This window comes from Suricata suricatta, chromosome 7 (assembly GCF_006229205.1).
Source record: "Suricata suricatta isolate VVHF042 chromosome 7, meerkat_22Aug2017_6uvM2_HiC, whole genome shotgun sequence".
Taxonomy (NCBI): domain Eukaryota; kingdom Metazoa; phylum Chordata; class Mammalia; order Carnivora; family Herpestidae; genus Suricata; species Suricata suricatta.
In genome coordinates, this window is record NC_043706.1 from 94861816 (window position 1) to 94889196 (window position 27381).

The window sequence follows — 27381 nt, forward strand, 5'->3', positions numbered from 1 at the left end:
CATGAATCCCAGATAATCACAAAATTAACCTGCTATCAACTGGTTGTTTGACCCTGTCCTTTAAGCTACTTTTCTTTTTTCTTTTTTGTTTTTAATTTTTTAAATGTTCATTTATATTTGAGAAAGAGAGGGGCGCCTGAGTGGCTCAGTCAGTTGAGCAGCCAGCTTTGGCGCAGGTCATGATCTCACCGTGGGTTTCGGCCCCACGTCAGGCTCTGTGCTGATAGCTCAGAGCCTGGAGCCTGCTTCGGATTCTGTGTCTCCCTCTCTCTCTCTGCCCCTTCCCCACTCACGCTCTCTGTCTCTCTCTCTCAAAAAAATTTATATTTGAGAAAGAGAGTGAGTGAACGAGAGAGGAGAGAGCAAGGGAAGGGCAGAGAGAGAGGGAGACACAGGGTCTGAAGCAGGCGCCAGGCTCTGAACTTTCAGCACAGAGCCAGATGCAGGGCTCGAACCCATGAATGGTGAGATCATGACCTGAGCAGAGGTTGGACTCTTAACCAACTGAGCCACCCAGGCGCCCCTGCTTTTCCTTTTTCTACATGTAAGACTAGTACTGTGTGCAGTCACTGCAAACCATAACTAGTATCTGCGTAGTGCTGGCATTTGTAACGGCTTTTCAGTCTGAGATAGAATTCCTTTGCTATAAAAGGAAACAATCAAAAAAACTAACAGGCTACCGACAGAATGGGAAAAGATAGTGGCAAATGGCATATCAGATAAAGGGCTAGTATCCAAAATATACAAGGAGCTCACTAAACTCCATACATGAAAAATGAACGATCCAGTGAAGAAATGGGCAGAAGACCTGAATAGACACTTCTCCAAAGAGGACATCCAGATGGCCTACAGACACATAAAACGATGCTCAGCATCACTCATCATCAGGGAAATTCAAATCAAAACCACACTGAGATACCACGTCACACCGGTCAGAGTGGCTAAAATGAACAAATCAAGAGACTATAGATGCTGGCGAGGATGTGGAGAGAGAGGCACCCTCCTACACTATTGGTGGCAATGTAAACTGGTGTAGCCGCTCTGGAAAACAGTGTGGAGACTCCTCAAAAAACTATCCATAGAACTCCCCTATGATCCAACAATAGCACTGCTAGGGATTTACCCAAAGGATACAGGAGTGCTGATGCATAGGAGCACGTGTACCCCAATGTTCATAGCAGCACTGTCAACAATAGCCAAATCATGGAAAGAGCCTAAATGTCCATCAACCGATGAATGGATCAAGAAGATGTGGTATATATACACAATGGAGTACTACATGGCAGTGAGGAAGAATGAAATCTGGCCATTTGTAGCAACATGGATGGACCTTGAGGGTGTCATGCTAAGTGAAATAAGTCAGGCGGAGAAGGATAGATACCATATGTTTGCATTCATAGATCTAACAGGAGAGACCTGGCAGGGGACCATGGGGAGTGGAAGGGGGAAAGAGAGCACGGGAGAGTGAGGGACACAGATCAAGGGAGACTACCAAATACTGAAAACAAACCACGGACTGAAGGGGGAGGGGGAGGCAGGGAAAGGGTGATGGTCATGGTGAGGGGCACTTGTGGGGAGAAGCACTGGGTGTTATATCGAAACCAATTTGACAATAAACTATTAAAAAAAAGAATTCCTTTGCTATAATTTCCCAATATAAACCATTTGTCATTACCATATATAAAATCTAAGAAAATTACATATTTTAAAATTATACATTCCAAAAAACAGTAGACATCGTGAACTTTAAATTATGTCTCATACTAAGGAAGGAATGAAATAAAAATAATTAATGGTACCTCTAGAAATCATGCTTTAAAGACAATAACAAATTATAGTATATACATATGGAACAATGATATAAAATATTGTAATATTCCTGTGAGGTGAAAATAATCATTTTATTGGAGAAATACTAGGTGCCCAAATGTTGAACCACTAAGTTCTTTATTAAATTCTCAAGGTAATAAAGATGTTCTGAATACATAGAATGGAATTTAGGAAAGGTGGCTGATCAAGTGTAAGCTTATATACAAGAAGTATCTGGATGTTCTTTGTACTACTTCTTCTTGCAAGTTTTCTCTAAGGAGATGGACGTGTTAAGAAAGATGAAATGGAAATGCTAGAAATAAGCAGCCCTGTAAGGAGCTGTAGCATGCTTCTGACATTAGTAAACTTCACACAACCAAAATTAAAATCAGTGAACTTCAAAAACACGGCAATGGAAATTACCCAAATTGAAACACAACAGGAAAAAAGAGTGTGTGGGAGGGTGGACAACAGAACAGAGCATCACCCAGTGGCCATGGGACAGTATCAAACAATCAAGCATGTGTAATTAAAATTCCAGAAGACAAGAAAGACAACAAGGCGGCCAAAGAATTTGCTGAGATGATGGTTGAGAAGTTTCTAAAAGTTCCATCGATGAACTTGATGATCAGCCAAGTTTAAAAACGACTGGGAAAATGGTAGGCAATTCCTCCTCACTCCACGAGCTAACTGTGCAAGCGAACTGGAAGAGCAGAGAGAAGCTTTATGAGAGGTTATCTGCTTCTTCGCCGTGTTAGTGAGACATCAATCATGCCGACGAGTCAACATAACAGAACAGCAGAGGATTTTGTCGGGAGCCAGAAAATTCTCTATGACAAGGATGTTTCAGTCTTTAATTTCTAATAATGTTTTTTTTTTCTGGGGGAAAAACCCCATCTTACCCTTCCTAAAAGAGGTGCTGCTGTTCTAGCTTCACTCCTTTATGGGAAAATGGCTACAACTACTTTAGATCAGGGTCTTTATTTTCTTTACAAGCACATAATTATCACAGGCACCTGACACATAGTAAGTATTAGTAAATATTTGTTGAATGATTGAAAGAAATGAGCAAAAAAGAAAAAGTGACACCTGGAACTCTTCTCAAAAGAGAAAGGTTCAAGTACAAGGATGGACCATGACCATTAGCTTCATGCACCACAAACTGCTTCTAGATCTGCTTTTTAGTACCTCAGAATAATTAATATTGGTAATAGTGACACTCACTCTTTCATTATTTTAACATTTACTAAAGAGCTCCAGCTTCCTATGAGGCTAGAGCTTATACTGAGAGCTAAAGACACAAACATGAACAAGATAGAGTTCTTAAGATACTCACAGTCTAATATAAGGAGATAGTAATATAAACAAATAGTTACAGTGCATTCTGATAAGTGTCATGTTAGTATTACTTTTTAAAATGGCAATGATGTTCACAATAGCCTTTTTATTTTTTTAATGTCTATTTATTTTTGAAAGAGGGAGGGAGGGAAGAAGGGTGTGGGGGAGAGAGGGAGAGAGGGAGAGAGGGAGAGAGGGAGAGAGAGAGAGAGAGAGAGAGAGAGAGAGAGAGAGAGAGAGAGAGAGAATCCCAACCCCAAGCAGGCCTTGCACTGTCTACACAGATGTGGGGCTCGAATTCACAGACTACAAGATCATGACCTGAGCTGAAATCGAGAGTCAGATGCTTAATTGACTGAGCTCTCAGGCGCTCCCAAAATTTTTTTTAAAAGGTAGACAATCCATAGCGGCTTTCAGCAAAAATAGTAACATGGACATGGGTTTTGGAATCACATAGACCTGCATTCAAATTATTCAGACTTTACTCCTTATAAGCTGTGAGACATGGGTCAAATCACAACTTCTTGAACCTCAGCTCCTTCCTCTGCAAAATGGAGATAATACTAGTTCCTACCTCATCCTGTTGTTAGGAGGAAATGAGATAAAGAACATAAACTACATCAACAAAATGAAAAGGCAGCATGCTGAATGGGAGAAGATATTTACAAATGACATATCCAATTGGGAGTTAATAAAGAACTTACACAACTCAATGCCAAAACCCTCACAAACAATCCAATTAAAATGTGCAGAGGACCAGAATAGACATTTTCCCAAAGACGTATAGATAACCAACAGGTACATTAGAAAATGCTCAACATCACTCTTCATCAGGGAAATGCAAATCAAAACCATAATGAAATATCACCTTGCGCCTGTCAGAATGGCTAAAATAAAAAACACAAGAAACAAGCGTTGGCAAGGATATAGAGAAAAAGGGACCCTCATGTACTGTTGGTAGGAATGTAAATTGGTGTAGTCACTGTGGAAAATAGTATGGAGTCTCCTCAAAAAATAAAAAAATAGAAATACCATATGATCTAATAATTCTACTACTGGGTATTTACCCAAAGAAAATGAAAACACTAATTCACAAAGATATATGCACCAATGTTTAGTGCAGCACTATTTATAATAGCTAAGATATAAGAGTGACCCTAGGGTCCACTGACAGACGGATAAAGAAGATGTGGTGTACACACACACACACACACACACACACACACACACACACAGAGGAATATCAGCCATAAAAAAGAATGAGATTTTACCATTTGCAACAACATGGACAGACCTAGAGGGTAACATGCTAAATGAAGTTAAGTCAGACAGAGAAAGGTAAATTCTATATGATTTCACTTACATACTGAATCTAAAAAGCAAAACAAATGAACAACAGCAAAAATCAACCCAGAAATAGACTCATAAATACAGAGAACTGATGGTTGCCAGACAGGAGGAGGTGAGGGAATGGGTGAAACATGTGAAGATTAGGAGGTACAGACTTCCAGTTATCAAATGTCCAGCACAAAGAATGTAGTGAATAATATCCTGATAATGTTGTATGGTGACAGATGGTAACTACACTGACCATGGTGAGCACTGAGTAATGTATAGAACTGTCAGATCACTATGGGGCACACCTGAAATTAACATAACACTCTATTCAACTATACTTCAATAATAAAAATAAAAAGTAAAAAAATAAAAATGCATTTCGAGAGGGAAAAATGTAAACTACTTAGGGCAGTTGGTGGGGGGGGATGGTGATGGTAGTAATAGTAATCAACTTTCTTTATAATATGTAAAGTTTTAGTCCTTAATTTTTTGGAAAGGAGATTGATTCAGAATGATTTATTTTTTTTTAAATTCTAAATAGCTAGCATTTTAATAAACATGTATTATACTAAGAGCTGGAAGTAGAAAGATGAACAAGGCAGAGTCCATATCCTCCGGCAGAGGTACCGTCAGTGAGATCTCTTAGGGTACCATTTGTGACCGACAAAGGCTCTAACAGTCACCAGAAAGTTAAAATAGAATTGGTAGTACAAATAAATGCTTCAAATACACACCTTCCTCCCTCAAGCAAGACTGCTTCAAAGTAAAGTGCCACTGGGGAATTTAATTTATGATGAAGTTTTTTACAATATGTGCAACTTCAAATAGTATCCTATAAGTCCCCAAGCAGTAAATTGGGAGCCATTTGACAGGTCTGTCACTTGCTTTTTCTTATTCTTTAGAAAACTCCAGGGATGCACTGACTCCTTACATAAGCTTCTGTATCTCTGCTTTTGAACACTTCCCTTTGTTAGTTAAAAATAACCTGGATTGTTCACAGTTCCCTTTTTTTGTTCTGATGTGTCTTTAAATGCAGCTGCATGCAGTTTCATAGCAAACAGTTTAATTGTGAGCTTAAAGAACTCGGTTAAAATCTGGAAAGTGCATTTTATGTAACTCATGCCCAAGATGGAAAAATGTTTGGTTATTAGTTTTAACTTTTCATAAGTACCAAATATGGACTTCATATTAATTTTCTTTTTGTTGATAAAGGAATAAAAAAGAGATTGGGCTGTCTATCTCTCCTGGTAATGGGGCACTAGGTAATTTGGACCTTTTTGCTGAGGACAATTAGAAAGATGGACAAAATACTGAAGATATGTGCTTGAAACTTCCTGAGAGGGAACAAAATGGTGAAGAATTGGCAAGTAAAGACCTGGGGGCATTTAATGGTTCAGCCACTTTCTCTTGGATAATTTAAGATTCCAGAAGGGGCTCTTGAGAAAATAAACAGTACTAACACCTTCATGGCGCAACTGGAGTCTGGGCCTGACTGGAGGCCAGGTGAGCCTCCTCATTTGAGGCTGGGCCCCGAAAGGGCTGCACCCTAGGAGTAAGGTTGAATTAGAAGTATACAGGCCCTGCAAGGGGTCAACTCAACTTTGAAATATCTCCATTCCTAACACTGGACCGAAGTAATCCTTTATGGACTGCTGGGTCGGAAGTACCAAAAGTAACTCCTCTCTGGAATATTATTTAAAAAAAAAAGCCTTCAAATTACTTCTATAATCACATAAGTACGTAAAGAGAGAAGACAATGTACAGAAAACACATTTCTAACAGACATTAGAAATAGGGGATATTTGATTTATTCAGATTAGTTCAGATACTGCAAGTACCAGATACATAACCGTTTTTACTATTTTCAAGGAGAAGATTAAAAATTCTGACAGAGAACTGGAAACTTATAAACTTATGAATTCTAGAAATGCTAAATACATAGAAATTAGGACCTCATTCAATAGGTATAAAAGCAGATTAGACACAGATTAATTATAAAAGAGGCCATAAGAAAATATTTAAATTTAACATAGACAAAAAAATGGGAAATAGGAAACAAAGATTAGGAGACAAAGAGGAGATGCTCAGAAGGTCTAACATGTAAGTAATTGGAGTTCTAGGAGGAAATGAAAGAAAATAGTCCACAAGGACTTTTTCAAGAAATGACTGAGGATGTTCCAAAACTGATATCAAGCCACAGATTCAAAAAGCCCTTTGGATTTTGAGAGAGAGAGAGAGAGAGAGAAAGAGAGAGAGAGAGAGAGAGAGAGAAGGAGAGAGAGGAAGGAAGGAAGAAAACAAAGAAAGAAAACTTCATATCACCACAGACGTTAAAGACATTAAAAGCATAATAAAGACATATTATAAATAACTCTATACCAATAAATTCAATAGTTTAGATGAAATGGACACAACTGAAAATCTGAATAACTCAACAACTAAAGAAATTAAATCTCAAACCCCCCTACAAAGAAAACTCTAAGCCTAGATGGTTTCCTTGGTAAATTTTATCAAACATTTAAAAAACAGAATACCAGCCTTACACAAACTCTTTCAGAAAATAGAGAAGGAAACATTTTTTTAAAAATTTTTAAAAATGTTTTTATTTATTTTTGATACAGAGAGAGACAGAGCATGAGAGGGGGAGGGGCAGAGAGAGAAGGAGACACAGAACCGGAAGCAGGCTCCAGGCTCTGAGCTAGCTGTCAGCACAGAGCCTGACGCGGGGCTCGAACCCACGAATGTGAGATCTGACCTGAGCCAAAGTTGGAGGCTCAACCAACTGAGCCACCCAGGCCCCCCGGAAACATTTTTATAAAGCCAGCCTAACTCTTACGTGAAAATCTGACAAAGACATTCCAAAAAAGGAAAATTACTAACCTTCCTGAACAGTAATACAGCAATCTCCAATAAAACATTAGCAAATCAAATCTAACTTAAAAGGATCATGAACAAGCAAACGCTTATTCTAGCAAGGCTGATTTAATGCTTGAAAATCAATGTAATCCAACCTATTAATAGAAGAAAGGAAAAAAATCTTATCATTAGTTCAACAGATACAGAAAAAGCAACTGACAAAATGCAACTCAAATTTGGACTGGAAAAGTGCTTCCTAAATCTGACAAAAACCCTGAAGCTAACATCATTCATTCTTGATGGTAACATCATACTTAATAAATGCTTTCTCACTAAAGATGGGATCAAAGCAATCTGTCTGCTCTTACCACTCCTATTCAACATTTCAATGGAAATCCTAACCAGAGTAATAAAACAATAGGTAAATGAATTGCATACAGATCAGAAAAAGAACACTGTTTCTATTCATAGATGATTGCTTACATAAAATTTTCTCTAGATTCTACAAAACAACCATTAGACCTAATAGGTGAGTTCAGCAGGTTTGAAGTCAATATACAAAATTAATTGTACTTCTTTATACTAAGAGCAAACAACTGGAAAGTGAAATTTAAAAAAATTAAATGCTTCCAAAAAGACATTAAATTCTTTAAGAATAAACTTAACAGAAACAGGCCAACCGTTTACACTGAAAACTACACAATGCTGCTGAGAGCTTAAGAGGACTGATATAGACCACGCTCAATGAAGGGAAAACTCAAGGTTGTTGTCAGTTCTCCTCCAAATTGAGCTATAGATTCAGTGCAATTCTACTAAAATTACCATAGTTTTTTTGTGCAACTGACAAGCTTATTCTAAAATTCACAAGTGAATAAAAAGGACCTAGAATCCTGAAAAGCAATCTTGAAAAGAAGAAACTGAAGGGTTTTTAGTGGCTGATCCCAAGACTCATAAAAGATATCAGTAATCAAAATTGTGGGGGGTAGTGGCCAAGGACAAATAAACCAATGAATAACAGAGAGCCTTGAAATAAACCCATACTAATACATTCTTTTCAATTTGACAAAGTCACCAAAGCAATCTATAGTGGCCATAAAAATGCACTGAGGTCTCCTGCTGGTGGAAGTATAATTAACTGAGGCCCCAGCTGCTACCCTTCTGGATCTATTATATTCATGCCAAGGCCAAGCTTACCTTAGGCTGCTCTTAGCCAATGATTAAGCACAGCAGGGTTAGTAATAGTGGTCCATCCCTCTACCAGACAACTTTGGAATGAAAGACTCCCCATAGACCTAGCCAAAACTTGTTTAGTATAGCACTGTTGTCTAAGATACTTTTCAACCAATCTTCCTTTTTCCCTCCTCTCCTTTCACCATCCAAGGGCTCTCCACATGCCTTCTCTGGCTCCCTTCCCTTCCCCTTCTCCCAATACATATCCTACACATCTAATACTATCTTTCATGTGGAGGCAGGAAAGGCTGAAGAACACAAGATGAAGGATGGAGTTTCGGACTGGCTTTTTCATTACCTGGAAGGCAAAGAGGAATGTTACCCTGCGTGGTATGTGGGACACGGATAGTCCCTGGCACAGGGGAGCAGCCAAACTGCTACAGATTTCGCCAAGCATGAGACTTGGGAAAACATCCTGGAGAGGTGATTGCCCTTGCGTGTGTAGTGATTCAGACATTTGAATGAAATGAGGAGAATAATGCCTAAAAGAACAGCAGCGTTGCTGGTTATTGCCAAGTTGCTATGATGTTCTGCAGAGGGATAATGAGAATGTGAGGGCTGTTAACAAGCAGTTCAAGACTACGGGTGAGAGCTTAGTGTGTTGCTTTACATAAAGGCTCTTATTTCTGACTATGTTAGAGCAGATATAACTGAGCAGCTGACTGAAGATTTGTTCATTAGAGTCACAGGATTTCAGAGACATTTAAATACTCAGTTGATGGAGATCTACTATGTGAAGGTCAGGCAAATTTTCATGAAGGCACATGAACAGAGTTGGCTGCTGTGATGGAAATGGAGACTACATAAATGGGCTCTCACTTACCAAGGCCAATCTAGCCACTGCTGCCTCTAAATGTCCAATCTGTTAGCACCCAGTCTGATTCTAAAATTTATATAGAAAATGCCAAGAATAGTAAAGATAATCTTAAGGAACAACAAGGTGAACAGGTTTTCTTTCTTGGATATCAATACTTCCTACAAGGCTATAACCATTAAAAAACTGTGATACAGGTGGAAGGATAGACCAGTAGAGCAGAATAGGGTCTATAAATAGGTCCATATATCTGTGTGCATCTGTACTATCATTGTACAGTCACATTATATAACCATGTCAACACAAATACATATGTATTTTTTATAAATTGGCCATGGAGAACAGAGGAGAAAGAACTGTCTTTTTAATAAGTGGTATTGACTTGATTGGATATCCATAGGAAAAGACAATGATACTTAACTCTGACCTCACATGGCACACAAAAATCAATTCCAGATGGATTATAGATGCAGCTGTGGAAGATAAAACAGTTAAGTCTCTAGAAGACAATAGACAATAATAATTTATAAAGTTGGCATAGGGAAATCTTTCTTAGTATGTTCAAAGTAAGAAACTTAGTTAGTTTCTTGAAAACCAGAAAGAAAATTGATAAAATGGACTATATGAAAGTTAATAACTTATTTTCAAAGAGCACCAATAAAGTGAGAAGCCCCAGAGGGGGAGAAGATACAGCTAATATACATATAAGATACAACCTCTAAACAGGGAAAAGAAAACAAACCACAATGAGACACAGTCATAAACACACTAGAATAGCTAAAAGTAAATAGAATAATACCAGAAGCCATGACAAGGATATGGAACAACAGGAATTCTTGGGCTGCTGGTAAGACTATAAATTGGTACCACTTCTTTGGAAAACCATTTGGCATTATCTACTAAAGCTGAAGATACTCATATCCTATGATTTTGCAATTTTACTTCTAGATATATACTTTTTTGCAATTTTTTCAATTTTTTAATGTTCATTTATTTTTGAGAGAGTAAGAGAGCGAGCATGTGCAAGTGGGGGAGGGACAGGGAGAGAGGGAGACACAGAATCTGAGTCAGGCTCCAGGCTCTGAGCTAGCTGTCAGCACAGAGCCTGACATGGGGCTTGATTCATGAACTGTGAGATCATGACCTGAGCCGAAGTTGGACACTTAACTGAGTCACCCAGGCGCCCCCACTTCTAGGTATATACCTAACAGAAATGCCTACCCGTGAACAGGAAACATATTCAAAAATTTCATACCAGTATTACTTGTAAATGCCCCAAACTGCAAACTAAAATATCTATCAACAGTAGAATGGATAAATCGTGACCTATTCATACCATGGATTACCATACAACAATGAAAATGAACAAAAGAGTTCACATAGAACATGGCTGAATATCACAAACAAAATTTTAAGTCAGACACAAAGCACTTAATAAAAGAAAACACTGATGTAAAGTTCAAAATAGTGCCCAAATTAAACTATTTATATTTGAAAATACATACTTAGGTGGTAAAAGTCTAGAGAGAAGCAAGGAAGTGACTACCATAAATTACGATAGTGGTTACCCTTGGGGTTGGAGACGAAGAAAGGGCCAGGAGTTAGGACGGGGCATGAGAGAAGCTTTTTAGTGTGATAACAATATCTTGACCTGGATGGTGGTTGTATTGATACTTACTTGTAGTAAATTACTGAGCTGAGTAAATTTATGCACTTTTCCATTACACATGTTTCACAATAGAAGAGATTAAGCAACCAAACAAAAGGAATAAGCCAGTCTTTGATATCAAAATGAAAGGCTTAGTGCTTGGTTAACACTAACCAATAACTCTGAGTTATTTTTTTGTTAATGGTAAGCAGTTCACATTGAATTATCCAGATTGTTTTATGGAAAGTCTATGCCAGAAGTTTCTTAGATTATTGGCTATTAACTAAACCAAGAAATCTAAAAATTTGGACTCATTTTATATCTCTAAAAAACAAAATCAAGAGAATCAAGCATAGTGTTCATTTTTTGAGTTGAGGAAAGTATCTTCGAAAGAAAATGGATTCCTGCCGACTGAGTAAATGAGGCAGATGCAGTAACTCAGACATGAAAGGGAGATAAAAAGTCAAATCCCTTGCTGCTTGTTTTGAATTACATAACCTTGATGGCAGAATTATCTTTGACAGTATCCTTGGAAGATTTCTAGATCTGAAAGATAAGAGACTAAAGGGTAGTGGAACGTGTTAAAATGGGAGTAGAGCGGGAATTCTGCAGGGATAACAGGATGGAAAGGAGGAGTTGCATAACATATAGAAAGAGAACCAAGAAGATGTTGAATCTAGAGGAGGTGGAATATAGTCCCAAAACAAGAGAAGACTCATCTGTATGATTTGACAATCTAGGAGAGCCTGCGACTGTACTTAATGAGAAAAGAAGATCAAACTAGCGTTACAGCAAATCCGAAGAGAAGAGCTGCAACATGAGGTTTTAATCACGGGGTTAAGATATTAAGGAGATTAACCAATCTTTCCTAGAAATAGTCCTTCCATCCTACAATGTAGTCAAAACTCTACTCTGAAAGAATCCCAGTTTCCTTCTGACAACTATTTTCAGACTCCTGGGTGGGGAATATCATAGTGTAGCCTGGAGTCACTATACATTCGTGGTCACCAATCTCAACTATGCTTGCAAGACTGACACTTTCCTTTTTCCTGTAAAGTTCTCCCTTTTTTCACAATGACTATTTCATGAAAAGTCTTTAATGACTTTTCTTTTCTTAAAACTGTTGACATTCTTCCTGTCTCCCCAATCATCCTCAGCAGTAATGTCATCTACCTCAAAGAGAAAACAGATGCCATCAGAAGAAAATTTTCCCAACATTTGGCACCAGAATTTTAAATCTAATTGCTTACACATCTATCCTTTTCTCCTTTCTGCGAAGAGGCTGCCTTTAACAAATCCAAGATTAATTCTTCCCACCAACCATGTAGGTTACTCTTTCCCTGCCTTAGGTCTCACACTGCATCACCCATCCTGCCCTACCTGCTCCTCTTCCACTGGTCTATCAGTAAGCCAGGAGTCTAGAAGTGACCCTTGACTCCCCCCTAATTACCAAGTCCAGCGTAATCCACATCTTAAATTTCTCTTGAATCTATCTCATCTGTCTCCTTTGTCACCACCAATCCCTAATTATTATCTGTTATCTGTTACAACAGCCTGATCTCTGATCTCCAAGGCTACTACTCTCTAATTCATTTACCACTTTGTAGCTGCCAATTATCTTTCCAATGTGCTATTCTGCTATGTCACTTCCTCAATTTTATGGTCCACAAAATAAAATGTATACTCCTAACCCTCTCACGATTTGCTCTTGCTTACCTATTTCATTTCTAGTTATTTTTATTTTTTAAAATTTATTCATTTTTGAGAGAGTGTGAGCGGGGGAGGGGCAGAGAGAGAGGGAGACAGAATCTGAAGCAGGTTCCAGGCTCTAAGCTGTCAGCACAGGACTCAAACCCATGAGTGGTGAGATCATGCAGAACTCAAACCCATGAGCGGTGAGATCATGACCTGAGTTGAAGCTGGATGCTCAAACAACTGAGCCCAGGCGCCCCATATTTTATTTCTAGCTATACCACTCTTTGCATCAAGCATTTCCGGACATTCACACATCTATTTCCTTTGCCTGGTAGGCTGTCCACACTCACTTTGGTATTTATCTGTCTAGGTCCACCTCAAACTTTAAATGCCATTTCCTTTTGGAGGCCTTTCCTGATTTCCTAGACTATGTTTGGTCTCTGTGCTATGTGCTTCCCTAACATAACACTCATTGTTCTTTGTTAATTTATCTGTATGCTCAGTAAATAGGGCTCTGTCTATTCATTGCTGGGGCCCCAATATCCAGCAAAAGAATTGTGCTGGCATTAAGAAAATCATCAAAAAAGTTAGAAGAAAGGCCATAAATATAAAATTAAAATTAAAAACTAAAAATAAAGCATGATAGGAGATGGAGTCTTTTATCTGGAATGGTCTAGATAGATACTTGCTACAGATTTTCTTTACAGTTACAAGTGCAACATTTCATGGTTTGCAAAGGTAAGAATGAAATAGATACTTTTAAGTAATATTGGAAGCTGTTACAATAGAAGACATATTGTCATTTCATAGTTCCTAGGTCTTTTGTATTGTTTCTGACACAAAAAAGTGGACAGAAAACTTTATTACTCCTGGGGACATCAATGTCCTGTATCAAAACAGCAGTATTGAAAAAGCTAGACCAAGGTCAGAATGGATAAAAAGAAACTTATCAATAAGTCTTTGAGTACAGCACACACATATACACAAGGAACATATTTATATAGATAGTATAAATATTCAAAATCATTATCACTAAAAATTTTTTCTACTGTAAGAAAAGGAGAAACTATAAATATTATGAGAAAGATGATTTCAATACATGGTCAGTGCTTTGAATTTTTTTCTAAAGGAAGAAAAGTCAGAGCAGCTGGCCTTACAATAATGAGAAAAAGGTATTGATAACTAGTCTGTAAAAAAAAAAAAAAAAAAGTGCCTGAAATGTTCATTCAAGGCTGGTACTCATTCTTTATTCAGAGCCCGCTGTCAGGCTTGAAAAGCAACGGAGATTACTGATGCATTCGACAGCCAAGTCACGGAGAACATAAATAAATTTGTTCTTCGTGCAGCAATGAATAAAGGGAGGAAAAGGCTTATTCTTTGGATTACAAGTGTCTCCTATGCATTGTTTGGCTTCAGTAAGATTTATTAATCCCAGTTAAATGACACAACTTAGAAATATTGTATTTTGATATTGCATTTTCATTAGTTCCACAGAGCAAAGCCATCGTTAAATTCTGATACTACATGATTAATATCTTGCATTGGTTTATTTACACTTTTTTTTTATTAAGTAGACAGATTTCATGAACTCCAGAAGGAATTTCTTAAACTATTTAGGAGCTTTAAATAATTTATTCTGTACTTGCTCCAGTTTAGAGAGGTAGTTTTTAAAAGCTGAGGCCAAGGTAAATGCAGTGGAGTGAAAATAAAAAAAACAAACAGCCGTCATATGTTTACTAAGGGCAAAGTTAAAGATATATTTTGAAAGTAATTTGTGAAATTCTTATTAAATAAAAATATTTGTTCAATTTTGCTCTCTGCCTTAAGAAAAGACTTCAGAGATATTAATGACTTTTACCTTTTGGCCAAAAGAGTCAGTCTTATGCTTTCCATTTATTAGATATCACACACACACAGAGTTTCGATAAAGTTAGGACTAGTTTTAGTTCAACTGTGTTACTGAGCGGAGGAAATTTTTTCCAAGCAGGAACAATGCCTAGGAAGATAGGATTTTAAGAGCCCTAGTGGACAGAAAAAAAAAAAAAGGTAGTTCTGAACCTGTTTACAAGAAGAGATAATTATGAGTTACTTATTTAAGACAAGGCCCCTGCAGTCTTGTGAGTAATCTATTTGGCAAGTTCAAATAGGTAATAACTGTAATGCAAAACAGATTTCAGTATACTCGAAGAACGCTTATAGTAAAAGAATTAGAAAAATTGAAAAGGAATATATATGAACTTTAGTTGTGGTGACCTAAGAAGGCTTCATAAAAATATGGATGGAAGATGGTTGATAAAGGGTAGGGCTTTCTGGAAATGAATGGAGGCGTTTCATAATTTACAGAGCCCAATCCAAATGAGCATATTCCTTAATTGTCCTTTAATAAATATTTATAACATGAAAATGCTTCAGAAGTCATCTCGTCTGCCCAAATAGATTAAGTTATGAAAAGTGGTAGTTATAGCTTAAATTACTTATAAATATGCAGCTTGCAAATGCACCTCAGAAAAAGTTATAGACACACTCTCTTTCTCTCTATAATGACTGTCATCCCCAACTGCACTGCTGCTAGGTATTTCCCTCCTCCTCCTCTGTCCTCCCATTATTGCGGAGAAGGAACAGTGTCACACACACAAAAACCAAAGACAGCTTTTGAAAAATATACACAAATATATTCTGTATGTGTTTGATATATACAGACTAAAGGTCAACTAACTTAGAGACTAAAAAGTGTTTGTTGAATTTAGTGATATGAAGGTAAAGAGGTGACAAACAAGTGATGCCAATTATTTCCCCATGATATACAATTCATTTTTCTACCTCTATAATTCGTGACCTAATGGAATAGTAATATAATTCAATAAGAAGAAAGTAATTATCCAGTAACTTTCATTCTTATGGTATTAAAATTGACCACTAAATGATTTGTTCCAAAATTCTCTACCAACGTAGGCTGAATATCTAAACCAAAAGGTTATTTTGATTTCAAAATAGACACAACATATATGCCCTCTTCAGTCTGTGGGCACTTTCTTATCTCTCAGGAATGTTCTGAAAAACAACAAAATATCTATCATAAACAATTTAAGATATGTACTGCCAGGCTACAAAATGGATCCACTTCTATTATTAAGAGATCTTCAACCATTTCCTTTTTATTACCCTTAAGTACTCCAATGCCAGTACCATTACATTTTGGTTACTGGCCACAACTGAGCTTTATTTTTGTAAAGTTAGAAAGAAATCTCAAATGCCCATCCAATTTCTTGTTCTAGGCAAAGCTACCCAAAAGAGGAAAGCAAATCTTTTCTTAATTAGAGCTATTAGGAAAAAATTTTTTATGTTCAAACTACTGCCACAATAGAACTTAGTTCCTCATTCCTATTCCACAAAGGGTACAGGTCATTAGTTACCTACCTAAATAACCCTCAAATTATCAAGTTACCAATCACCTCATCTATCAGCGATCTATTTGTGCTGTAATAATGCTGTGTGAAGTAATCCATCACAAAACTGAGGTTTTGTAAGACAATAAGTATTATTTCTTTTGCTCATAAATGTACAGGTCAATTGAACAATTCTTCCGGGCCTGGCTAATCTTGGTTAGCCTTGCTCATCTGTTTACAGTTGGTCAGCAGGTGAGCTTTGCTTGGCTAGTCTAAGACGGTCTCACCCGGCAAAGCTCTCTGTGTGAGGTTTCTGATCTTCCAGCAGGTGACCCAGAGGTCAATGCTACTGACTCAATCAAACAAGTCTCAACAACACTCAGATTCAAGATTTGGGAGGGAAAAGAACCTATCTCTTGGTGGGAGGAGCCAGAAACTGCACAGTAAAAAGGGGTAGAAACAAGGATGAAGACTGCACTTTTACAGTCCAGCTACCAAAACTTCACATGAACACAATCTACTATGAATGCTGCATTCCCTCCATCTTTGAATCGGGATTGTGTAAACATTAACAAGTTCCTTTATCACTGCAAAATATGATTTCAAGAATGCTGTTAAACTAAGTCAAGGTGTACTGACTTAGACAGCAAATTGAGATTTTAATTTAAGAGCAGAAGGAGGTATAAAAAATGTTGATTTTGTGACCTTAGGGAAAAAAATGATATAAAAGCTATCTTTACACACAAGACAACATGAATCTGTATAATTAAGAGGAAATCATAAGCTTAAGTGGTTTCTAAATTTTTTTACTTACTACCTATGTATTTAAAACCTACTTTATATATATTTGACAAATTATCAGAAATAGTTTTATTCAAAGAATAACATCCATGAACCTTTAAAATGAACCATTTATTAAATCAGACTGTTAATCTTAACAGTTAATGTAAGTTACATGTATGTTTATGTCCGAGTATTTCACATGGAAATTTTTTAAACTCTTATAGGCAAGCAAAATCGTACCACACAATATATAAGTGGGAAGGGGTACTGCTAAACATTCAAATAAGGCAAATATTTAAAAACAGTAAAACAATAATTAAAAAAAAATTCAAGCATTCCTTTAAGAGAATTCAATACTACTAGCTAAATGTACTTTCTGAGTGTATTCATATAATCAAGGCAGTGTTTCTTCTTTTAAAACATCAGAAATGGAATAAGGCTCATTAATAGATACAGCTGCCCTCAAGATTTCAATCTCAGTTGCTTTCTTTAAATTAAAATTCACAAAGTGCACAATTAAGATATATCAAAAAACTGAATCTGCTACTCTAACAACAGCTGTCCATGCTTAATACTTAGTGGTTTATTTGACCAAATTATCTTTTCAGGGAAAAATTAAAAAAGATAAGCCACTGTAAAACATTTAGTTTGAAGTATATGCTAATATTTTTCTTAGAAATAAAAAATTATGGAGGAAAAGGGTTATTTATCATAAGGAAAAGAAAGCAAAACACTGGAATGACCAAACATTTTCAAAGAACAAGCACCACAAAGGACATCTGCATTCAGTTTTATAATATTTATCAATGTATTTTTCTTACTCCAACCAATCTACTTCATCAAATTCTGAATCATCTTCTGAATCACTATATTCCACAGCAATGCGGCGAGACAGGATGGTGGCAACATCATTTTCAATGCGTTCATGTTTAGCTTCCTGTTCACGTTGCTCTTCTACTTTGCGCAGCTGAATACCTGATAGAGAAAAACCAAAGCATTCATTGTAAACCAAGATACTAAATACAACATATTATTAATCTCTCTGGAATAAAGTCAAACACATTTGAGAAATACTAAGAGGAAAGTAAAAACCAAGATCTATTAAAAAGAATCTGAAGGGATCATATTTAGAATCATATTAATTTGGTCAATTAATTCTTTCATTATCTGTGATACTAGTTGGTCAAACTTACCAGCTAGCACAGTGAATATCTACAGTTTATTTAGCCGTGATAATCTGTCTGCTGTGCCTCCCTACTCAGCAGCCCCCTCCTAAAAAGTTAACAAGTGGTCAAATGAACATTGTTGAGTATGTTTTCTGTGGCTTTACTCTCCCCAGTACTTGAGGGAAAGACACTATTATTCACTCTATTTTGTTAGTGTCTGGTTTATAGTAGGAGCTTAGGAAACATTGGCTGAATAAGTGAATGAATATGAGAAGTCTTTCCTTCGTTACTAAGGGAGAAACTTTAATCCTGTAAAGGCATCTGTTGGAGCAAGTGTCACTGACACACCAAATGGACAGCCTTACACTGAAGAAAATACCATTTTTAAAGGAGGTACCATACATATTAAACATAACATAAAGGGTTTTAATTAAATTTTCCATAACTTGTAAGTCTGATACTCTCATTCATTTGATAAACATTTTAAGAATCCCTACTAAGTAGGAAAATAATTAAATGTGATATATTTTCTGGAAAATCCTTTAAAAAAACTTAAGGGTGCCTGGGTGGCTCAGTCAGTTGAGCATCTGCCTCTTGATTTTGGCTTCAGATCATGATCTCATGGTTTGTGAGACAGAGCCCCACATCGGACTTTGCACTAACAGTGTGGAGCCTGCTAGTCCTCCCCTACTCACACACTCTCTCTGAAAATAAATAAAACTTAAACCATTTGTGCAAAAATATGATCATTTATAATTTTATAAGTGAGGATAATGTTATTGTGTCAAATATTTAGAAAGTTTCTAATGCTACCATAAGCAATGCTTTTAATAGCCTTGAGAAAGGTTACCTTTTCGTATTGCTTCCAGAAGTACACTCCTGGCGTCACTGATGACAGGTAGAGTTGATGGATGACGCTTTGGCTCAGAAGCAGGTATAACTTGTGATGGAGGAGATGGAGGCATTAATGGAACATGGGGACCTGGGGCAGTAGATGGAGCTGGATGTAGCCCAGAGGGAGGATGAGTAAGAGCTGCAACTGTGACAGGTGATGATGGTCGAATGCCAGGTGGAGGCAGAGGAGGCGGAGGTGGGGGTGGAGGCAGCCCCTGGACTTCACCCTGTGGGAGTGGATGAACTGGTACAGTCTCACATACTGGGGCAGCTCTAGCTACTGGTGGAGAGGGCTGCACTAGAGGAGGTGCAATCGGAGGAGGAGCTGGGTGAAGAACTCCAGGGGCGATCTGAAGAGGAGCTGGAGGTGGTGGTACTGCCGGAGCTTGCAAAGCAGTGGTTGGAGGTGGAGGTGGGGGAGGAACTGGTGGGGGAGGAGTTGAAGTCATTGAAGCTCTTAATGAAGAAGTTGACAAGGCAGATGGAAGAGGTGGTGGAGGAGGTGGGGGGGTAGGGCTCACAAACACAGGTGTCCTGCCTGTAGCTGGTGACTGAGGGCGATTCTCTATCAAACCTGTAGCAGAACTGAAATGATAAAGAAATCCTAGCAAGTTATTCAAAGAGAAAAACCTAACCACATGACATATATGACTATCAGTAATTATATCAAGGTAGATACATTAACATGTTTCTATAGAAATTAAAAATTCCTCAGTATTTAAGATGAAATGAACACACCAAGAAAATTAATAGGTGGTGCTTTTATCTGTAATATTCTAGATGGTATCATCCATTCATGCACCTGTGAGAATACTCTCAAGCATTTTAGGCTTACTTTGATAAATAAAATGCTCAATTTTATGCTGTGATAGGAGTCTTTATAATGACTCAACATTTATCATATTCCAATATTTGTAGCAATAACTGTGGGCATTACAATGGTGCATTTACATTGATGCTAGTAAGACTCATCATATGTCATTTCAGCTAAATCAATAACAACTAATTACAAACCACAAAAGGAAAGTTATGACTCTCTTCCTTCCTGAGGATGAAACACTGAGTGACTCAGTGACAAGAGGTTGATCTTTTTTAACTGAAAATTATAAAGTTGATCTCTATCTATTAAAAATTTTAGAATCTGGATAGCAATGGACCTAATTAAATGTCAAAAGTGCTTTACTAAAAATTATGAGCAACTGCCTAGTCTCTCTCAAATTCTCAGAGTACTCCCCCTAATATCAAATCAACACTTATAATCACATCTATGGTTCCCATTTTTTAGTCCCTCACCACATTCTAAAAATTCATAATTTTCATTAACATACTACACATCATGTGCTTCATAATAAAGGTAGAGTAAAATGAAACACACTCTAATCTTTAAAGTAAATTCTCATTAGCGACAATTTTCCCGAAAGAATGGGTCAGCTCTTATCAGAGGCTAGCAAATTACATCCCACAGGTCAAATCTGAATTGCTCCCTGTTTTTGCAAATAAGGTTTTGTTGGAACACAGTCATTTATGTATAATCTATAGCTGTTTTCAGGCAACAATGGCAGAGTCGAGTAGTTATGACAGAAACCGTATGTCCATAAAGCCTAAACATTTGCTAACTGATCCTTTTTTAAGAAAAAGGTTACCAACCCGAGAAGAAATATCAAGTGCTTGTCCCAACATACCTGATACAGGTGGGTATGGGTTTCGCATCTCCCACACCGTGCATTGGAGGGGGCGGAGGAGGTTCGTGTGGTCTGACTAAGACCCTTTCCTCAGCTCTAGTCAGAAGCTCACTCATCTGACTAAATGGCAAGGCAGAAAGTGAGTAAGATCCATCCATATGATCCACATATGTCTGAGGTCTAAAAAAAAAACACAGTATCAGTGTATTTTTCTTGAATTACTGGTGACATAAAGTGTTGTACAGGAGACATTTAAAATTTATCTTTTGAATGGCAATGTTTTAATCACTATTAAGAAACTTTAGAAATTTAATACATTAATGTTGCTTTTAAAACAAAGAATGCTGCTCATAGTACCACCTTTCATTGCAGTATTTTATTATTTTGTAATATAATACTAATTAGACTCACAAGGATAAAAAGTAGTACACACAGAATCTCATAAACAAGAATTAACTTTTAGCAAATTGTGTTCAAAGCTATCTACCCCTATTTCATCTTTTTAAAACAAGATGCCAATGACAAAAAGCTAGGATATGAAAACTGGAATCTCAAACCTAGATGGCTCCCAAAGGTCTTGCAAAGGCTTCCATGATACTAGCACCACAAGGATGACTGACTACATTGTTTTGTCTTTGTGATGTTTTCAAAGGTGTTAGGGTACTCAAAAAAAAAAACCAAAAAAAAACAACAACAAAAAAAAACCCGAGTAACAGAGCAATAAATGACAAAGATCAGATTTAAGCAAAAGTTTAGACACTTTGGGCATGTGAAGGTTGATAAATATTTACTGACTGTAGTGCATGTTGGGGACACATGTACATAAAGCAAGTTAGAAATTACAGCTGACTTTGAACATAGGTTTGAACTGAGGAGGTCCACTTATATGAGTATTTTTTTTATAGTAAATCACTGTAAATGTATTTTCCTTATGATTTTAACATTTTTTCTGTAGCTTTATTTTAAGAGTACAGTATACATACACATAGCATACAAAATACGTGTTATGGATTATTTATGTTCTCAGTAAGTCTTCCCAGTTAACAGTAGGCTATTAGTAGTTAAATCTGGGGAAGTCAAAAGTTACATGTGGATTTTCAACTGCACAAGGGATTGGTGCCCCTAACTCCCTTGTTGTTCAAGGATCAACTATATTGTACTTATCCTACTGGATCAGGTAATACTGTAATTACTTAACAGTAGTAGAAATAGATGTTTATTTATAGATTATTATTTTAAAAACAATCTCAATTCTTTCAGTCTTTTTCTTTCAGTAATGCATATAAATATCTTACATGTATATTACTCCTAAATTGGCTTAGATATTGGCCTAATAATTTACATGTATTATTCCAAAGAAAACTTTAAGTTCTTTTCCATTCAAAAATCAATACTTATTATATAATAATAACTACAATCAGTCAACATACACAAATCTCTTTACAAAGGGATACTAGTATAATGTTTATTAGGGCAGCATGTTACTTAGATGGGGCCCCTGGCTACTGAGAAAGGAAAAAGACCTATTCTACAGTTCTGCCAAAAGGGGATGAGTGATTTTGTTTAAAAAGTCCTGGTATAACTGAGGTGTGAGATGTGACATAGAAAGGAAGTCAGGAGAAAGAAAAAGAAACAAAGTATTACCCTTTCTCAGTGCCTATTTTGTATTTAGTGAATCTGTAATATTTAAAAAAAATTCCTGATCCCATTGCTCTATTATGAAGTTCTAGCAGACTCTGCCTAAAATACTGAGAGAGAGCTAAGATTTCATGTGAAACCAGGAAGATCATCTGCTCCAACCACCTCTTTCTATAGACAAAACTAAAATCCAGGTATGAAAATGACCTGCCCATGATCAGACTTTAGTAGGCTCACAGTGGTCAGGATTTCAAAATTATTTCTATATCTAAAATAATTGGTTCAACCGTTCAGGACCTAACACTTAAGAGGCACAAATATTAGAAATAAAGCCAGTATTTTATCATCAATTTTGTTAAAAACAAACAAAAGAAAAGAAACCTTGTTTCAAAATGAGAGGCTGGGCCATTAGCAACTTCAATATGCTTATGTAAGAGATTAGCATCATCTTCAGCCAGCTCTGGACCCTGGGCCAGCTTCTGCCATTCTCTCCGCCTGTCATGAGGTGCTCTTGGCACTTTTTCTGGTTCATGAGGACGATCTAGATTTTTCTGCTATAACAGATGTATTGAAACAAAGCCAAATGCTGAAGTGCTAAGTTTTTAAAAAGAAGTTATAACAATCAAAATAAAATTCTAACATTAATACTGAAAAAGACAATGCCATCATAATATAGTTAAAGTAACACAGAGACAGTTAATTTGTATGTTCAGAGTTAAATCTTAGTTTGCTTGCAATCCAAGTTTCTTGTCATGATTCTTCAACTTCTAATTTGAATTGTCACACCAGATAAAAATAGTATGCCTAAATAATAAAATTTGAGGTGAGAAAGTCCTTGCAGATGAAAAACAGATTCACCAACTCTGCTCCCACATCTATTAGTTTTTGCTGCTATAATGAGTGAAATTTCTACCATTAATGGCACTGTCTACTTTTAACCAAAACCTGAAAATTTATTAAGGCTATGTAATCTGGAAAGTGACCAATTAGCCAACCAATGCATTAGAAAAAATCCAACCATCTAATTAACTCATTTTAACTGTATCACTCAACAGAAAACAGGATATTAAAAAAATAAAACACAAAATAAATCAAATTGTGGGAAAAAGCACAGAAGGGTCTAGAATAGGTGTAACAAAGCCAAATGCCCAAAGGGGCTAAGCAGATCACGTGCATGAATCAAGAAAGTCAGGCATAAGATGGGGACTACAGTGACTAAACAAGCATGTCCATCTAAGGCTTTCCAGTTCAAAAAACCTTAAAACCACTGTGTTCATCCAACAAAACACTGGTTCGGGCATATTCTGAGCTGCCAGGCACCAGTTTGCAAACTCTCGCTAGAACACTGGGATACTGTCTAGTAGAGGAAATAGTAACATGAAGGCATTATGGGGAAAAAGGAGGAGAGGGGAGGAGAGATAGTTACAGAAGAAACAGAGGGATGAGGGGGACAGATTGTGCCTCTTTCATAATTCTGCCTAAATCCAATTTTGTTTCTTCCTTCTTTATTGCTAGTTCTCATCAACATGGAATAAAACAGATCCAAATGAATTTTATTACAAAGTAGGATATGATAACGCAGCAGACAGATAACGGGAATTTAGAAGGACTTTAATAATCTTTCCAAAATATTTAGGATGTGATCTTAGTTAAGAAAATATTAATCTACTTAGCCAATATCTGCAAGAATTCCTTCATCCCTTCTTACCAGAATGCCCTCCTCTTTCCTGGTCCAGTAATTCTTATTTGTTCTTTGATATTTATTATAAGCGTTGTTGGAGGTGTTTACCGTCCTCTGGCTAAAGCAGGAGCTGTTCTGGGCTACCTAAACCCTCCACGCACACCTCTGTTGCGGCACTTATCGTGCCACGATAGAAGAGTCTGAGCGCTTATTTGTTCCCCAAGGACTCTGTGATCTTCCTGTGTGGTTACAGAGACTTCATTATGAAACTGACAAAGTACAAGATTAATAAAGTTCTGTGTATGCAACAAAACACAAATACATGAACATAACTAACTTCAACTTTTTGAATCTCTTGTAATACCTTCTGTTTCCTCTTTTCCTTTCTCTTATCCTCTGTATCTTGTAACATTTTTTCTTTCCATAGATCAAAGAAATATGAAGGATTCGTATAAAATTTCAAACCTTCTTTACCATCATCTCTGAAATAAAAAGTATCGAAACATTTCTCAGTAAGACTTAGAGAGGCAATCAGAATTTTACTAAAATGTTTCTTCTATCAGTGAAATACAGAATGTGTAAAAATACTGACAAAATAAATTAGAATACTGCATTAAGAAGATATTTTTCACAAATCAGACAAAAAACTAAGAAAAATGGAAAATGAGGTGTTTTTCAGTGTTGGTGTTACTAATCTGAAGAAAAGCTGGACAATTTTCATCTCTAGTGCTCAATACCTATTTTTCTAAAAGTCTTCTGGGAAATTTCGGTAATTACAAAAGGTTCTGCCAAAGATAAAACCCTGAAAAGGCAATAATATCATTTACAACAGAGACATTACAGAGAGTATCTGCCAATACTCTAATTTACTTATTACCTTATGATACCCCCCACATTTCCTTTAATAGTCATTCTAGTAGTAACCGTTATTTTTATCCAATGACTTGCACAGTGACAAAACAGCTTCAAATAAGTATCTGACTACCATTTAATTCAGGATATGTGTGGTGTATCTTAAATTACCCATTTAACAAATCATGTGAAATTACCCCCAAAAAAGTCTGAATAATTCCAGATTTTATTTTAAACGGTAAAACACATTTTTAAAATAGATACTATATATTCATTATGTAAAAGCTTAATGCATATAGATCAAGAGCAGATATGAACAAGCAAAAATGATACTCATTTTGTTAGTGTGGTGGAATTTTGAGCCCTTTTTAAATTTTTCATCTGACCAGATATTACATTAAAAAGTCAATAACAACTTGTCCTTTCATATTAATAAGTTTGCCATTTGCTTAGTTAATAATACTTCTCAAAACAACTCCCTTGAATAAGTCTTGTCTCTCATATGCCAAAACCTTAGGTGATAAAGCACAGGTTAGATTCTAAGGGTGGTGGACACAGAGGGTTCTCTGTGTTGTCAGAAGCCCAGTGACATATAGAATGTTTGGGGATTGAGAATATAAAGGTAGACTGCTACCTGTCTGAACGTGCATATGAAAAGTAAATAGCCGGCCTTCATATGTATTAGCCCACTGACCTATATGGAGTGAGTATATTGAGAGGTGGAGGCTGTTCACAAACATCATACGTCTCCTGTAATGGAATAGGCAAAGTCTTGCGGTCGAAAAGCTGCTGATCTTGAATTGTAGAACTTCGGAAAGCTTTTCTCATTGTTATATCTTGCAAAGACACTAAGAAATAAAAAATGTATTTTATTTATTTTACTGAGTGGGTTTAATGTAAGGACAAATTCACATACTGTATTTGTTTAAGAGTCCGCATGGCTCAGGAAGTTGTGTCTGTAGTGGCTTGCGAATCAGGAGCCACATTTTAAATGCTCTATTATAATGTCTCAATAATCATTTTGTGTCTGATCTTCCCAGATACATTTTAATGCACCTTTGATTTCTAAGGTTCAAAAGTCTGAAGCATATCTATATTTCCCAACAAAAATATCTTTTGCTTTTTTTCTACTTGCAATCACCAGCCCCCACTAATCTACATTCTCTTCTTCCTTTTTAAATAATCTTTTCCTCCCATTTCTCTTTATTACTTTTATTTAGCTTATACCAATTGCACTGAAGTAGTCCTCAGTGGCATTCTGGGCTAAACATACCGTTGACCTCTATGCTAGACTACAAATATTATACATATGCTATAAACGTAAAACATTTTACTGTAAAGAAAATATTTTCAAGTACTGGGCAATCTAGATCATCATCTATTTCACTTATCTGTTATCTTATGCTGTAAGGATCTCGACTTAGCTATAAGCTAAGACTAAGACTGTCTTGTACGTTAGTATCTCCAGTAACCAGCAGAGCTCCCCCACATATATGATGATCTAAAATAACTTCATTTACTCATTTCCTTTTGAAGTATGCAGCATGTTAAAATAAGAAATGTACCAATATTTTTTCTACTTTTAAAAATGTTTATCTATCTTGAAGAGAGGGAGACAGAGTGTAAGCAGGGGAGGGGCAGAGAGAGAAGGAGACAAAATCTGAAGCTGAGCTGTCAGCACAGAGCCCAAAGCAGGGCTTGAAGTCAAGAACTGCAAGATCATGAACTGAGCTGAAGTCAGACATTCAACTGAGTCACCCAGGTGCCCCTGAAATGTACCAAATTAGTACATTCTTAACTCTTAGAATGACTTTCTGATATTAAAAAAGTAGGTAATTTCTACATATTTAATTAATATGGTTTTAAGTATACACATAATGCTTTACACTATACTAAGCTTTTCTTTAAACAATCCTTAAACTAGTCTTCTCCCTAAAATAGAATTTCTATCATCCTCACAAGTATTCACTCAGCATGAATGTTCAGATCTACGGAATAGTTGGAGCAGTGTGGCTCTATAATGGCCATACCATGACTACGCTCTCAGCAATTTCTCTGCTGTAATGATTTGTAACATACTTAAAAATACCAAAATGAAATTCAGAGAAGGAAAAATTTTTTTTCTCATTATCACTAAAGAGTGATATAAAAGATATGTAATGAGTACAGACTCTATGTGCTAGATGTTTTCACTAATTTTTACTTAATTTTATTTATTCAATGAGAATAGAAATTATTCCATTTTGAACATAAGAAAACCAAGACTAGGAAACATTATATAACTGGCCAAATATAAAATGATTAATAAGCAGTAGAGTCAGAATAGAAAACTCGAATAGAAAAGTCAGAATAAAAGTAGTAGAGTCTGCCTTTGAGACTGACCCTTTTGCCTTAACAACACATGCTGTTCTCTGGCTCCCCTCAGATGTGGCCTCTGTTTTCTACAATCAAAATGGACCAATTCTTGCCACTCTCCCACCCCACTTATATACCATAAGTATATAACCAAGATGGAACCTGGTGTTTAGTCTCTCAAAACTTTCTTACTTAAGGACATAAAGAACATATAAA

At 36.5% G+C, this 27381-nt stretch overlaps 1 protein-coding gene across 6 annotated transcripts in view; it reads right to left on the reverse strand.

Moving 5' to 3' along the window:
* Positions 1-17007: 17007 nt before the first annotated feature.
* The window catches only part of WASF1 (WASP family member 1), a 68589-nt gene continuing 58215 nt past the window's right edge, over positions 17008-27381 (reverse strand). For 5 of the 6 annotated variants that reach the window (XM_029945483.1, XM_029945485.1, XM_029945487.1 and 2 more), the window contains 6 exons: positions 25505-25658; positions 24323-24440; positions 22659-22831; positions 20640-20819; positions 18914-19542; positions 17008-17872 (listed from right to left, as the gene is read on the reverse strand). In XM_029945483.1, the coding sequence (XP_029801343.1) occupies positions 17715-17872; positions 18914-19542; positions 20640-20819; positions 22659-22831; positions 24323-24440; positions 25505-25658 (1412 nt within the window). In that variant the 3' untranslated portion in view covers positions 17008-17714. The remainder of the gene's footprint in view (positions 17873-18913; positions 19543-20639; positions 20820-22658; positions 22832-24322; positions 24441-25504; positions 25659-27381) is intronic. The other variant, XM_029945484.1, reaches the window with a different exon arrangement.